At 44.3% G+C, this 14,269-nt stretch overlaps 1 protein-coding gene across 1 annotated transcript in view; it reads right to left on the reverse strand.

Annotated features, from left to right (window-relative positions):
• Positions 1–4,106: 4,106 nt before the first annotated feature.
• The window catches only part of lrig1 (leucine-rich repeats and immunoglobulin-like domains 1), a 38,247-nt gene continuing 28,084 nt past the window's right edge, over positions 4,107–14,269 (reverse strand). The window contains 9 exon segments of the mRNA XM_059328564.1: positions 4,107–5,221; positions 6,569–6,859; positions 7,105–7,239; positions 8,191–8,619; positions 10,058–10,339; positions 11,035–11,388; positions 11,784–11,947; positions 12,118–12,189; positions 12,960–13,031. Of these exon segments, the coding sequence (XP_059184547.1) occupies positions 5,025–5,221; positions 6,569–6,859; positions 7,105–7,239; positions 8,191–8,619; positions 10,058–10,339; positions 11,035–11,388; positions 11,784–11,947; positions 12,118–12,189; positions 12,960–13,031 (1,996 nt within the window). The 3' untranslated portion in view covers positions 4,107–5,024.

Raw genomic sequence — 14,269 nt, forward strand, 5'->3', positions numbered from 1 at the left:
TATTGTAAAGACAACTTCTGCACAAATGTTTTCACTCTGCACTCATGTCCCCCCTCGCTTTTATTTTTCAAAATAAAAGCATACAGCTATCTAAGATAAGAACCTAATACAAAACTCATAAATCACTCCTGTACATCTGATTGAAGGAGGATGATTTAAATGCCATATGCAGCAACAGTCCACAGTCTCAGTGTGTCTCCTCTTGTATTCAGTGAATTATCTCAGTGTCGTCCTCGCAGTCACTCCGGAGGTAAAAGTGAAGCCTTGGTGAATCCTGTCAGGAGATGGATGGCCTCACAGGTGGGAGTGTTTGTCATGCTGCTTGTCACTGGGCTGTTGGACAACAATGGTCGGCGTGTGATTGGTAGAGGCCACGGCCGGGAGCATGCCAATCATCTGGTGACAAACATCCATCTGGAATGCACATTCTGGCCAGCCACTGACCCTCAGTCAGCCCGACTCTATAGCAAATATTTTAAACAGCCCGCACAAGGAAAAAATATGCCTGCTGTCTTTGGAGCTTCAGGGAGCCAGGACACATTCCTGGTGGGAAGATTAGCTTTGTGTGTGTGTGTGTGAGAGAGAGAGAGAGAGAGAGAGAGAGAGATCCAGGCACAAGCTACTTCACTGCTTTGAAGATCAAGGTCTCTGGATTTCATGTCTTGGTGCATGCTCTGTGAATTGATGGCTTCTCCATGACCACTGTGACATGTGAGCAGCGCTAAATGCTAACTCAGCTGTTTGTCATTCTGTTGTCACTCTTTTTAATCTGTTTTTTCTTTAAGATGCACTTGATGGTAAATTCTGGGTTGATGCCGGTGTTTTTAAATAAGACTTGGCCGATAGCTGCTGGCCATACCAATAGTTTTTGTTGTTTGTTTTTGTTGTTATTTATTACCACTTGTGTGGCAGGAAAACAAAGACATCTAAACTATAAAAAAAAGTAATGAACTGTTATAAAGGACTGTTTGGTCCGTGACTGACCACAAATAACTAACACAACAATAAGTGAGTGGAAAATTGATTTGAAGCATCAGATAAACATCTGCTGGTGCCATCAGGGAATTTAATCTTATTTGCCAACAGGCTGATTACAATTATGGAGTTCCTTTTGTGACTTTATTATCCAATCATATGTACAGGAAAAAAAACACTCGTAGTCATGATGCATAAATGTTTTGATGAATTACTGATGTTTTCACATGAAGTCTTCTTCAGGGGATTTATATCATGCAAACAGAAAAGGGTAGAGGACAAAACCTGTCATGCTGTAATCAAAAATAAATAGCAGAACTATTGATACTGCAATGAAAAGAAAGTTGAATTGCAAACAGAATAATTTTTGATTAAAAATGTATAATTGCGAGTCTGAAACTTTTGTTTGCAAAAGAGTTAAATCTCAAGGGTGGGACTAACATTACTGGAACTTACACTGAAAGATGTATGGGTCATGGGAGATCTGAAATAAGGGGATTGGACTCCAACCGGGTCTTATTTATTAATCCATTTTAAATCAGTACAACACAGAGCAAAGCAGCAACTGTCTGTCTTTGGTTAAAGCAGGGTTCTTTTTCATATGAGCAAACACTTCTGTAAGTAGAGATAAGGACCCCCTGCTCAGACATGACCACTTCTTAGGGAGTAGTTGAGGGTTAAGTAAGGACATGCAATGATGTCCACACTGTAAAGCAGTAAAGACAGTAAAGATGAGTCAGCAAAAAATCCAAAATGATAGAATTTCCATTATATAAGATGCATCTCTACTGGCCAGTCTCAGAGTGGGAGTGATGTTGCAGAGCTGGACCTAAAAACTATCTGTATACAAACAGTGGATTTAGATCAAAAGCAAGCAAAACTTGTTTTTTGAATTACAATACTGAAAACATTCTATCAAATTTATTTTACTTGCAACAGAACATTTTCTGATTGCAATTTGGAAAGTTCTCAAACATACTCAGTAATTGCATGATAAAGACACAAAAGTATCCCCAGAGTTGCATCAAAAAGGCAAATATCAGCCAATACAGATGGAATGCGTTTCATGGAGGAGCAGCATAGTTTGGTAGCTCTCTGATTTTGCTCAAATTTGCTAAGTTTGTATGTATTTTTATAATATTTTTTATGTATACTTCTGTGAAAAGAAAAGTTTATTCAAGAGCTTTTTTCATTGAAATGGAGCAAGTCTGGAGGACACCATCACCATATTCCAGCTGAGTTGAAGGGGTGTTTTCGTGGTTGCCGTGTTGGTGCAAAAGTTAAGGATCAGAAATGGAAATATAAGCCTTTTCTGCCGTCAGTCATCATGGGGAATGTCAACTCTCTGCCCAACAAGACTGATGAACTGGAGATACTGGTGAAGACTCAGAAAGTATACTGTGAGTGTAGTCTCTTGCGTTTTACGGAAACATGGTTGAATCAAAACATCTCAGTCTCCAATGTGGATCTACCTGGCTTCACATTCACTGGCACATCAGACACAGAGATGCAAGGTGGTTGGACAAACTAGTCAAAAGAGCTGGCTCTGTGGTTGGAGCCAGGTTGGACACACTGGAGGCGGCCATCTTGAAATACCCGGATCATCTGCTACACAAAACCTTTATGGACGAAAACAAAAAAACAGCAGTGGAGGGCTCCTCTCTCTCCATTGGAAGGTTGGTGGTTCAACCGATGATGCTGCATTCATCGGTGTGTGAATGAACTCCCAATGGTGGCAGGTGGCACCAGTGTTCCCTGGTAGCCTCGTTCACCAGTATGAATGTGTGTGTGAATGGGTGAATGAGCGTAGTGTGTAGTGTAAAGCGCTTTACACTTTAAGTGCACTCCATTTACCATTTAAATTGGTTGGCCACAACACCCCTGATTATAATGCACTTCAAAACTACAACCTCTATAATGAAGATATAGTTAAATTAATAAATCTCTGACAGTGCCAATCAAGACTGAACATTATTATTGTTTTAAAGACAGAATTTATGGATGGAGATGTTGTTTCGGATCACATCAAGTTATCTTATCAAGTTAAGTTAATCAGGACCAGGAGTTGGGACATTCCCTTTCCGTTTGAAATAGTTTGTTAATGTGTTTCGGGCCTTGGTAATTGGTCTCGGCATTTGTAAGTGTTTCGCGTCTTGTTAATGTGTTATGGTAATGTCATTTTGTTTTATGGTATGTTTCAAATGTTCATTTGTCTCAAGATTGTGAAAAAGTGTTTCAGATTTTGTAATGTTAGTTTACATTGTTTGCACAGGGGACCTAATAAAGTGGCCAGTTGGTGTATATAGCAAAGAAAGCAGGCAAAACACTTTCAATAATAGCAAAATGTGATTTTATTAGACACTTCAATGCCATGTTAGACACTTCACTGTTTCAGCTTTGACATTGGTACAACGGTTTCCGGACAGTTTGTTTCAATAAATTATTCCGAACACGAACTGCACCTCTCTCCCTCTCGTCCCTTTTACCTGCTACACTGGGATTGCTTTTCCAACCGGGCTCTCCGATTGGTCTTGCTGGTAAAATCATGTGTGATAGGTGCTATCAGGTGTAACCAGAGGAGCGTGCCCTCTGGTTTACCTCGATAAGGCCACTGGTAACAGCTCAGACGAGGGCACGCGCTGGTGAATCGCATGCATACATGAGACCATGTACTGACCCAGTGTATAACGGGACTGTGAGGGGAGCGTCTGACTGCATTAATCCTCAAAGTTTGGTTTGAGCACATTTCACAAGCTTCCCAACTGTTCACAGCATGAGCCTTTTAGTTACCTCAAATATTCAACTGCAGTGATGAGGAGAAAGTTATTGTTATACTGTGGGTGTGACAGAGGCAGAATACTGGCCATTTCCCTGTAAATGCACAACGGTGGAGGCACATTACAGCAGTAACACAATAAAACATCATTCTCCCTGATTCTCTGAAGCTCACATAGCTGTAGCTTTCATAATGGATGTGAGGTGTCCATACTGAGAGATCATTACAGTTGCACCACTTTCTTTGACAAATAAAGAAACTAATCAGACAATAAAATGTTCTCCCAATTAAATCAGAGCAGCTTTGCAGTAACTTGTTGTATTGTGAAACAGGTGGAAGAGCCTTAATGGTAGAGTTTGTACTGTTGACTTTGCAGTTGAATGTCTCCTCGCATCGAGGAGGTTCCCTGCATTCCTATTGGCAGATATCGTGTACACAATCTGCTTATTTATTTATGGTGTGAATACAAAAAGTGCTTTAACTGACCACCCACAAATATCCCAGCTTGAACCATCTGACGTACCAAAATAATTTACATCAAAGCTCTTCCTTCATACGATAACAATGCATGTGAATTGTGTTTCTGTAAGGCCATGGTTGGGCAAAAAACATTCAAGTGCAATCAAGTGTTTGTTTTGTTTGCTATAAAGAGTGAACCAGTTTCTCTCACAAAGATATATGCTATTACAAGTTGACTTTTCTTTGATCATGCATTAAGGCACCGCAGCTGAATGTTGGTAAAAGCTGAAAAAGACTGTTTGTTTTTGTTTTTTTGAATAAAAATAAAAATACCATCACTCCTTTCTTTGTCATGCACATAAATTCAAATACTCTTTTGTAAAAGTTATATAATATATAATATAAGAAAACTCTTATGTACAGTCAAATGTCCAAAGGTATATTTCTCTTTTTTCCTCTGCACATACATATACTGTACAAGATTCCCTACATTTACATGCTTCAAATGCAAGTCACATTTTTTGGAGCTAGAATTTCTTATTGGTCACCTCCCAAAGGAAGGTTTTTAACTATGTACAGCTGATAACGCTCAGATGGGACGCCACCCACACAAGCTCCACCTTCAAACTCCGGATGCCCCTCCCCCTGTCTGTCCCCCCCTCCTGGTGCTCCCTTTCAGTCCAGATCCAGGAGGTTCAGGATAAATCGCCTCTATATGAGGTAGCAGTTTATTTCCCAGTGCAAAAAAATAAAAAAAATAAAGTCCACTCAGCTACTGCGAGTCCGCTTTTTTTTTTTTGGGCTAGAGCGCCTGCTAGTCGCTGGCTCTCCTTAGGGGGGCGCTCTCATTCTGAGAGGCTCTGAGGGCGTGTCCGTTGGACAGCAGAGTCTGCCTGAGCTCAGGCTCACAGTCACTGTCCAGACGGCCATGGTGGCTCGTCACGCTGGCCAGCTTCACCGGCTTGTGGAAGGATTCGTCCTGCGATGGGGAGCACGCCGGCGCTCTGCTCGCTGAGGAACAAAGAAGAGAATCAGGAAGTCAGTGACGTGACTCGTATGGCGACATATATGCACTGAGCTTTAGGATACAGAGGCGCTGGAATGTATGCATAGGGCTGCGTTGACATGTGGAGGTGAGAATTGGTATTTGGAGGCCAATTCCTCTGGTATTACTTCTAGCTAAAGAAGCTGATCCCAGAACAGGCCCAGACGTGCGACTGCAGGAGTCTGGCAGCAGGGAGAACTCTTTATAGTGTTTTCAGAGAGATATCCTGAGGGGCTCCGGGTGCGCAGCTATGATACAGTCAAATTCTGGTAGGAGCCAATCCATCAACAGTCACGTTCAAAGGAATTCGCCTTGACAAGAGTTTCTAAATTCCTAATATTTTCTCAGGGTATCACCTGATATCAATAATACTCCAAGAAAAACAGCTTTAAAAGCCAACTGGAAAAATGACCTGTTGTTGTCACGGATGCACTGACACTGATGTTGATTATTGGGCCGATAGTGACTCAAATAGCTGGCATATTGCTGACAGTGGGGCTGATCAATTTAATTAAATTCTATATTTATATACTAGATAAAGTACATACTGGAATTTAAGGTTTAAGGGTTCATACAGCTTTTTCAGAGTAAAATTCAAGCACTTTCAAGGTAACTAGGCCAAAAATGTTGAAATTTCCAAGTCTTAATTCACACGTTAACATATTTATATATAACTTTTTTTGTCATCATTACTTTCACACAGAATATCTGAAATATTCCTCGGCAAGTATTTCACATTTTGGTGTAATTTATTCGTAAGGCCCCTGCTGTTGAAGGGCTTTTAATTGGTACTATAAATGCAATTGTGAAAAAATCTGAAAAGCAGATGTCAGCAGAAGTCCAAAAGCAGATAGTGTAGAACGGGAAAAAAAACCCTTTCCATTTTGGCACCCACTTCAGTGTGTTTAGCTCTGGTCTGGAGTCAGCAAATATGATGAAAAATAAAGTGATATTTTTCCAAGAAATATATTTAAATTTAAACTTAAATAAAACATTTTCCAAACTTCCGGACTTGTATTCCTGAAGTTTTGACCAATTTGTTTTTGCATTCAAAATGCTCACACTTGAACTGTTATTCCTATTAATTTTGAAGACCTTTTACCAAGTTGCTGGTGCAAAATGTATTATTTTAATAATAAATAATTCATAAAATGTATATTGTGTTATGAGTTAGGTTACATTTTGTTTTCATAAAGTTAGGAAAACAACCTTTAAGTCAAGCCTCATGTTGCCTTACACAGAAGAATGATGCTTCACACTTTCCTCCAAACATTAAAAGCACATTTGAAGTCACTGCACTGTAATCAGCTTACCTTTTCTATCGTGTTGGTTCAGGTGTAACGTATTGTGGTTTTTTGGAAACGTGGATCCTTGAATGTCCTTCCGGATCCCATTGGGTGTCCCGTTGCAGAGCGGGGCCGAGTGTTGCCCTGCGTCATGCAGCTCCCCTGGATAACAGTGGGAGTAGGGTGGGGGTATAGAGTTCTGCTGGTACTCCATGTGGCCTCCAGTGTGGCTGAACCCGTGTGTCAGGTAGTCAGAGTCTTTGGAGTAGCTGCTGCCGTTCTCCATGCAGTCTGAACACACTACTGCGCCGTCAAAACCTGCAGGCGGGCGGGCAGGGAGGGAGAAAATAAATGATTTAGAGACAGAAAATCAACAACTGTGTGTCAACACTGTGGTTAGGGTGTCTGCTGTAATTATTGCTGATGCTGAGCAGGCCTTCGCAGACAGCGGTGTGCTGCTTTCATCCGTATGCAACACACCAACGCTGCTCATGGGAAGTGGGAGACACTGCTGGGGAGCACAAACATGAAGCATGCCAAGCTGACACTGATCTGTCAGGTACCTGTGGTGTCTACGATGTGTCCGTTGGGCTGAGGTCCACCGCCGGTCTCCACGCGGATACACACATCCTGCCGCTCGGACAGCGTGCCCTGAGAGGAGAGGTAGCTGGGGACGTCTGGAGGAACGATCGTCTCATCTGGGAGAAATTAAAGAGTCAAAGACAAGATGTTACAACCAAGACTGTGGATGCTGCCACACTACAGCTGAAACAAGTCTAATCGTTTTTTTTTTTTTTTTTTTTTTTTAATTTTAGATAGATAGATAGATCTTCCTAGATTGCCAAAAACAAATCATAGTTTAGTACAGTGATAAAAGAAAAAAAGTGGATACATTTCTTTTGACTTATTTTGAACAGAGAGTATTGCAAGTATCAAACACAAAATCCTCTTGCTGGGGACTAATGTAACATATTGCCCACTGGCAAAATTGGTAAGCTATTTTCATTATGACTTACATCAAACAATCACTTTCTGAAAAAACAACAGGCCAGGAAGGGCTATAAACTGAATTCTCTAACTGAAAATATTAAATAAATAGAATGATAAAATCTAAAAATAAAACCCAGTGATCTTTTGAATTTTCCAGCAATTACAAGGTTTCCAGACTCATCTAAACTGTTATTATAAATAAAATAAAAAGAGAAAATATAGCAAGAAATATGCTTGTACTCAAATATACCTCTTTATATTTTAAACACGCATATTTCTGACTTTGAACACATTGCAGCTTAAAATTAAGCATTTTCCAAACTTTCAAGACTTTGTATGAACCCTGAACAGCAACATGGACGCACCTTGCCTTATAGAACAAATGTAGTTGCTGTTGTAGCTGATTGGGACCACGAAGATGAGTCTTTTAGCTCCATCATTTCATTTGCTCTTGCTACTGACTTTGTGTGCTAACCTTGAGCACCTGCTGCTAACTGTGTAAGTTTCCAGGCATATCTTGCACGTCTACATTATGCACATTAATCTACATACCGTGCATTTTGTGTTCGGCTGTGTGCACCTCGTCAGTGACGGTTCGGCACACGAACTTTTACAGCCCTCATTTTATCCATAATAGAATATAACAGATCCAAGTTCACCTGTGTTGGTGACACTGCACTCCTCGCTCTTCTTCCTGGTCTGGTAGATGATGCACACCCACACCAGCGACGTCACCACAATACTCGTCACCACGGCGATGACTATGATCCCTATAGTGACCGTGCTTGGTCCCACCGGCGGAGCACAGGGGCTGCGAGTCACCACCAGCTGGCTGTGAGCGCGCTCCGTGCCCAGGGTGTTGGACATGAGGCAGGTGTAGCGGCCGGCGTCCTCCAGCGAGGCGGAGCCGATGACCAGCAGCTGGTTCCCCGGGGTGAAGTGGTGTCTGTCGGATGGGCGGAGCGGCTGGTCGTTGCGCAGCCAGGTGATGCGGGGCGGAGGGCTGCCCAGGGCCTTACACTGCAAGGCCACCGTGTCCCCGACCACCACCCTGCGGTCCTCCAGGTCCTGGGCCAGGTGGGGGGTTTCTGTGGAGGAGAGGAGAGATATATTTCTCATCAAACCTTTCACTCCTGAGGTCAGTGATTAGATCATTCTCTTGTTATTCTATGGCTCAGGTTTCTGCTTGTTCACAGTATGGATTACAGGCTGGTGAGTCAGCTGATGTTCTGAGTTTGATATCTGACCACTGAAAGCTTATCTCATGATGACAGTCTCATCCAACAACCTTATTTATACATCTGAGCTCAGATCTGAAATCACTTCACTTGATCATACATTTTAATCACAGAACACAGATTTCTCGCGGGACAGGATCCTCTTCAGAACAATGTTTGCAGTGTTTCCTCTGCAACTTCCCATTCTGCTGAGTGGAGCACATTGAGCTGAATGTGTATGTTAAGGCAGGCCTCTCCTCTCAGACTGAGCACTTCCCCTCACAGTGGGACATACACACAGATTAAGAGATCTCACTTAACCCACTTCAGTCGCCCCTCGCTCTTCTATCAATACTCTCTCTCCCTCTCCATCAATCCGTCCCTCTCTACTAACCCTCCCTCCCTCTTTATTTTCTCTAAATCCCACTTGCCTACCTTCCCCCCACACACTGTCTCCACCATTCCAGTTCTTCTTTGGCTCCCATTTTTCTCCCCCGCCACTCTTTTCCAGACAGGGGCCCCTCGACTGCAGCCACCCCCTCCTTCTCTCCTTCCCCTTGGTCTCTCAAACCCAAACATCGCAGATTCCGTCCAGAGGCATGGTCGCTTGCTCTAATATTTTACATTGTTGAGTGGATTAGCACTATGTTTGAACTGCTGTTAGGTCGAACAAGTTTCTTACAAGTCGCGTAATATGCAAATGTGTCACTACATCACTGCCTCTACCAGTCTGACTGTGGTAAACATAGTAACTGTTGCTTCTAAGCCCTTCAGGGGGAAATGTCAGGCAAAGAAGTTAGCGAAGAAAACCCCCTACTTTTTTCAGCTCAACAAAGGGCTGCTTTGCTCAGTTCAAAGACGGAGGACAAAGATGATCTATGTCCAGAGATGTTATAGGAGAGCGGCTCAGTTTTGTTTGATTTAACAGTGTAAAACAGCCAATAAACTGGGAGCACTGAGGCCTGCAGTGAAGCAGCCATGACTGTCCCTCCCACCGAGAGAGGAGAAGGAGGGGTGGGAATGCCTAACAAACACCCCTCTGTGTGTCCCCCCTTGTTTCCCCACCATCCCCCCTTTGACCCCCAACTGTGACCTTTGGCCATTGACCTGCAGCAAGGCCACAGCTGCCGAGAAAAGAAAAATATAAAGCCTCTAATTCTGCAGCCTTGGACTGACCAATTCCCAACTGAGTGCCAAGCTATTTACAAGTGCTCATTTTTTTGAGAATGTGGGAAAATGATCAACACTGGGTTACACTGAACACGAGTCAAAAATGTGCATAATTACAGCAGAAATATGCGGCTCTTACCCAGCACGGTGAGGGTGGCGTTGGCAGAGACGGTGCCAGCTGTGTTTTTGGCGGTGCAGCTGTACACGCCCATGTCTTCCGGCTTGACGTCCATGATGAAGAACACGTCGTCGTCGGGCATGACGTGCATTCTGCGCTCACGGGCAGCAGGGAAATCTGTGCCGCCGTCCTTCTGCCAGGCGATCTGCGGTGCCGGGTGACCCTCTGCGGCGCACTCGAGCCTCGCTGTCTGACCTGTCCTGATGGTGCTGTCCCTGGGAGTCTTCACAAAGGATGGGAGAACTGTGGACAGAAAAAGACACCATATACATCAGTACAGTCTGTGCAAAAACAGCATCTATAAGCCCACGACCCCAACTCTATAGGTAACTGTTCTACCATTAGACCATACAGTAAAGAAGCAGCTACAGGTCTGATGTAAAGCTGGACAGGGAACCAAACTCAAGATAAATACTCTCCACTTGCAGAAAAGCAGAGTGACAGAGCACAGAAGAGATGGCCCCTGTTAGCGCCGACATGCAGATAAATCAATTTGTTCCGAATACCATCCTGGGAGTAATGGAGGCAGAGCGAGAGAGACATTCAAGCGAAAGAGAAGAACTCAGCATGGTCACTTATCTCAATCGCTCCCCTGTCAAACAGGACAATTGAAACTCAGATAAGTGTAACATAAACAGGCATTTTATTTAGTGGAGATTATGTAATCACACACATTTCAACAGAGGTGTTTTTTTTCTGTCCATCTTGTTGTATAAGACATCGGAGCGCTCATATTCCTCTGTTTCCCATCACATTTTCCCATCTTATTTTTTACAACCATTATGCAATCACACACATATAAAGAGACACATTGAAGGTTCGCTTCTTCCTGTATTCTTCTATTTTCTCCTCACATTTTAAGGGCCATCATACATCCATTCGATAGGTCTTCTTGTAGACAATGTCAGCTCAAAATGTCTTTTTACATAACGACCTACCGTTGACGATGAGGCGGGCTTTGCTGGAGTAGGTGGAGCCAAAGTGGTTTGTGATGATGCACTGGTATCGACCCTCATGGGCGAAGGTGACGTGCCGCAGATGCAGGATAGTGGTGTACTCCATCACGCCTCCGGCTGCACCTGGCACGTCAGATGTTGTGCCCTGGTGGTGAGCGCGCACATGGGCAAAGTTTTCCGTCTCTGCATGACGAAGCAGCTCCTGGTCCTTACGCCACGCAAAGGTCATGGGGGAGGAGCTGCTGCTTGCTGCAGTACAGGTGAGACGCACATCGCTACCGAGGACCGTCACCGAAGTCTCTGGCTGCACGGTGATTTGGGGCTTCGGAAGGTCGTCTGAAGGTGGAGAGCGTGGGGGGGAGTGGAAGGAAGAAAGAAAGTGAGAAAAGGCAAAAGAGATAGGATGAATGTGAAAAAGAAGAAAAGAAGACAAGAAAAAAAAGTGAGTGGGAAGCATAAATCACAGTCTAACGTCAAACATCACAAATGTCTCTCAGTAGGTGTTTGCTCGCGGTGCATAAATGGATGTGAAAGAGGCAAATAAAACACACATTAGCAAGCGAGTTCAAATGTAACGTTTAACAAAAACTCCACACAAACAAATATGTGCAACTATGTAAATAACAGAACAGCGCCAAGCTGTCAGTGCGGCCCATCTGGGCCTTGAACATCTCTTGCACAACATACCCACCCACATAAACACGAATTAAACACACACACACACAACTCACCGCACACAAAGCTGCTGGACGGAGCCTGGAAGATGCTGGTGCCCTTCAGGCTCTCCGGGTGGGCACAGGTGGCATTGACACCAGTCTGCAGCCCACGTGTCACCAACCAGTCGGGCAGCCAGTGGAGCTGGCAGTCACACAGGAAGCTGTCACTCTGAATGAGACTGGAGAGGAAGTACATGTGGTAAATATCACATCTATTGCTCCTGTAACTCAATATGTGTTTTTGATAGTGTGTGCTGATGCCAAAAGCACTGAAGGGGTGCGTTCCAATCTTATTCGAGGCTGCTGGCTTGTGCACATTAATTGAGTGTATTTGTGTAAATGCACTCACAGTGTTTTGAGGTTCTTCATTTTACTGAAGGCATCGGGCTGGATGGAGCGGATAGCGTTCTCTCCCAAGTTCCTGTGGGGACATAACACACGTGTCATCAACTGTATGCACATTATCACACACACACACACACACACACACACACACTCTAACACACTCTAACACACACTAACACACACTAACACACACTAACACACACTAACACACACACACACACACACTAACACACACACACACACACACACACACACTCTAACACACACTGTATGCACATTATCACACACTAACACACACACTAACACACACACACACACACACACACACTAACACACACACACACACACACACACACACTCTAACACACACTAACACACACTAACACACACACACACACACACACACACACACTTTCATTAACAAGGATGTGACTTTTAACCATGGTGGAAATATTAAAGCCTGTAGGTCTAAGTCCACTGCATGCCAGCTTTTCCGTCCCTCCCTGCCCTCATTTGACAAAAGCCTGTGAAAGAGCTTATATGAATTCCATTTCTTCTGCAGAGCTCGCCATATGCTCAATAACTTTGTTCCTGCGCAGAGGCAGGGAAAAAAAAGGGCCAAAGTTGAGATTGTGCTAGGCTAACGAGAGAGAAGCAGCTGGGCGCTCGCAAAAGCCTCTGTCTTCTCCTTTTACAAAGACGCTATTAAATTGCTAGCAGCCTGCTCTCTGCCAGCTACTTTTGGCAATCCCCCCCCTCCCCACCCCCACCCTACACTCCACCCTCTCTTCCTTACTCTCTCTCCGGCCTTGGAGGAGGGGCAGCTAAGCATTGTGGGATACTCACAGGTGTTCCAGGGTCTCCAGGCCGGAGAAGGCTTTCTTGGCCACTGACTTGATCTTGTTTCCAAACAGAGTCCTGCCGTTTCCAAACATGAAGGGTGTCGATAGATGAAGAGAGAGAGAGAGAGAGAGGAGAGAGAGAGAGAGAGAGAGAGAGAGAGAGAGAGAGAGAGAGAGAGAGAGAGAGAGAGAGAGAGAGAGAGAGAGAGAGAGGAGAGAGAGAGAGAGAGAGAGAGAGAGAGAGAGAGAGAGAGAGAGAGAGAGAGAGAGAGAGGTGGGGGTGAGAAGAGAGAGCAGAGGGAGAGAGAGAAGCACAATTAGCAAGGCTGAATCTGATAAGAGTGAGGGGGGATTGAGGTATTGGAAATCTGAACTGTGTGGAGATTAGCCAGGAGGAAGGGTGAGGGAGATTGGATGGGGTTGGAGTGTGGAGAAGGGAGGGGGGGAATTCTGCGCTGCTCTTCAAAGACCACTTTTATCTTTATTAGAATTCAATAGCAATGACCAGGCGGGCAGGCTGTGTGTTTATGTATGTGTGTGTGTGTGTGTGTGTGTGTGTATGTGTGTAGGTTCTTTTCCCCTGCAGAGCTTGTAAGAACATACGTGTAACCATGTGAGCGGTGTGTCTGTGTCTGTCAAGCCTGGTTTGAGCCAAGAAGTGAGTTGCTGTTCTTTCTGATTTGGGGTCCTAATCTCTTCTTCCACCCTGCCCCTCCCCTCCCTCCTCTCCTGTTGTAGCCTTCGCTTCACAGGAAGAGGAGACACGGCTGGCTGGTTCACAATGAAGACCCCCGGTGTTCAAACTCATCCACATGTACACACAAACTAACGGCTGTCTTATCACAAGGAGCGATAAGAGCGCTGCTTTGTAACTTTTGTTTTGAAGGAATTAAATTAGCCTATCAAAACAAATAAAAAACAGACTCATCATTTTTTTCTTGGCTTCGATCTATAGCACCCACTTCCCTCCTCCATGTGGCGGCATTCACAAGCTGCTTTAAGGGAGCCCAGTGTGTGTCGTGGACACTTTGATGTCTCACCCCTTCTTTCTCTTTTCTGTATCTCTTTTTTCCCATGGCTCTCTCTGCCAGCATCGAGATGCAGCGGGCCTGCTTCCGCCAACGCCGTGACAAAAGGGGACGGGTCAGAGGGTGGGGCGTGTGAGGCGTTTGATGTTGACGACTGAATGCAGCCCTCAATTTTACCCTCTCTCAGTTCCTAACAACAGGGACTTGGGAAAGAGGGGACGAGAGGAGCGGAGACATGGAGGAGAAATAGAAATAAGCCTATTGGGGAGCAAACCCCCTGCCAGCC

Source organism: Centropristis striata, chromosome 3 (assembly GCF_030273125.1).
Source record: "Centropristis striata isolate RG_2023a ecotype Rhode Island chromosome 3, C.striata_1.0, whole genome shotgun sequence".
NCBI lineage: Eukaryota > Metazoa > Chordata > Actinopteri > Perciformes > Serranidae > Centropristis > Centropristis striata.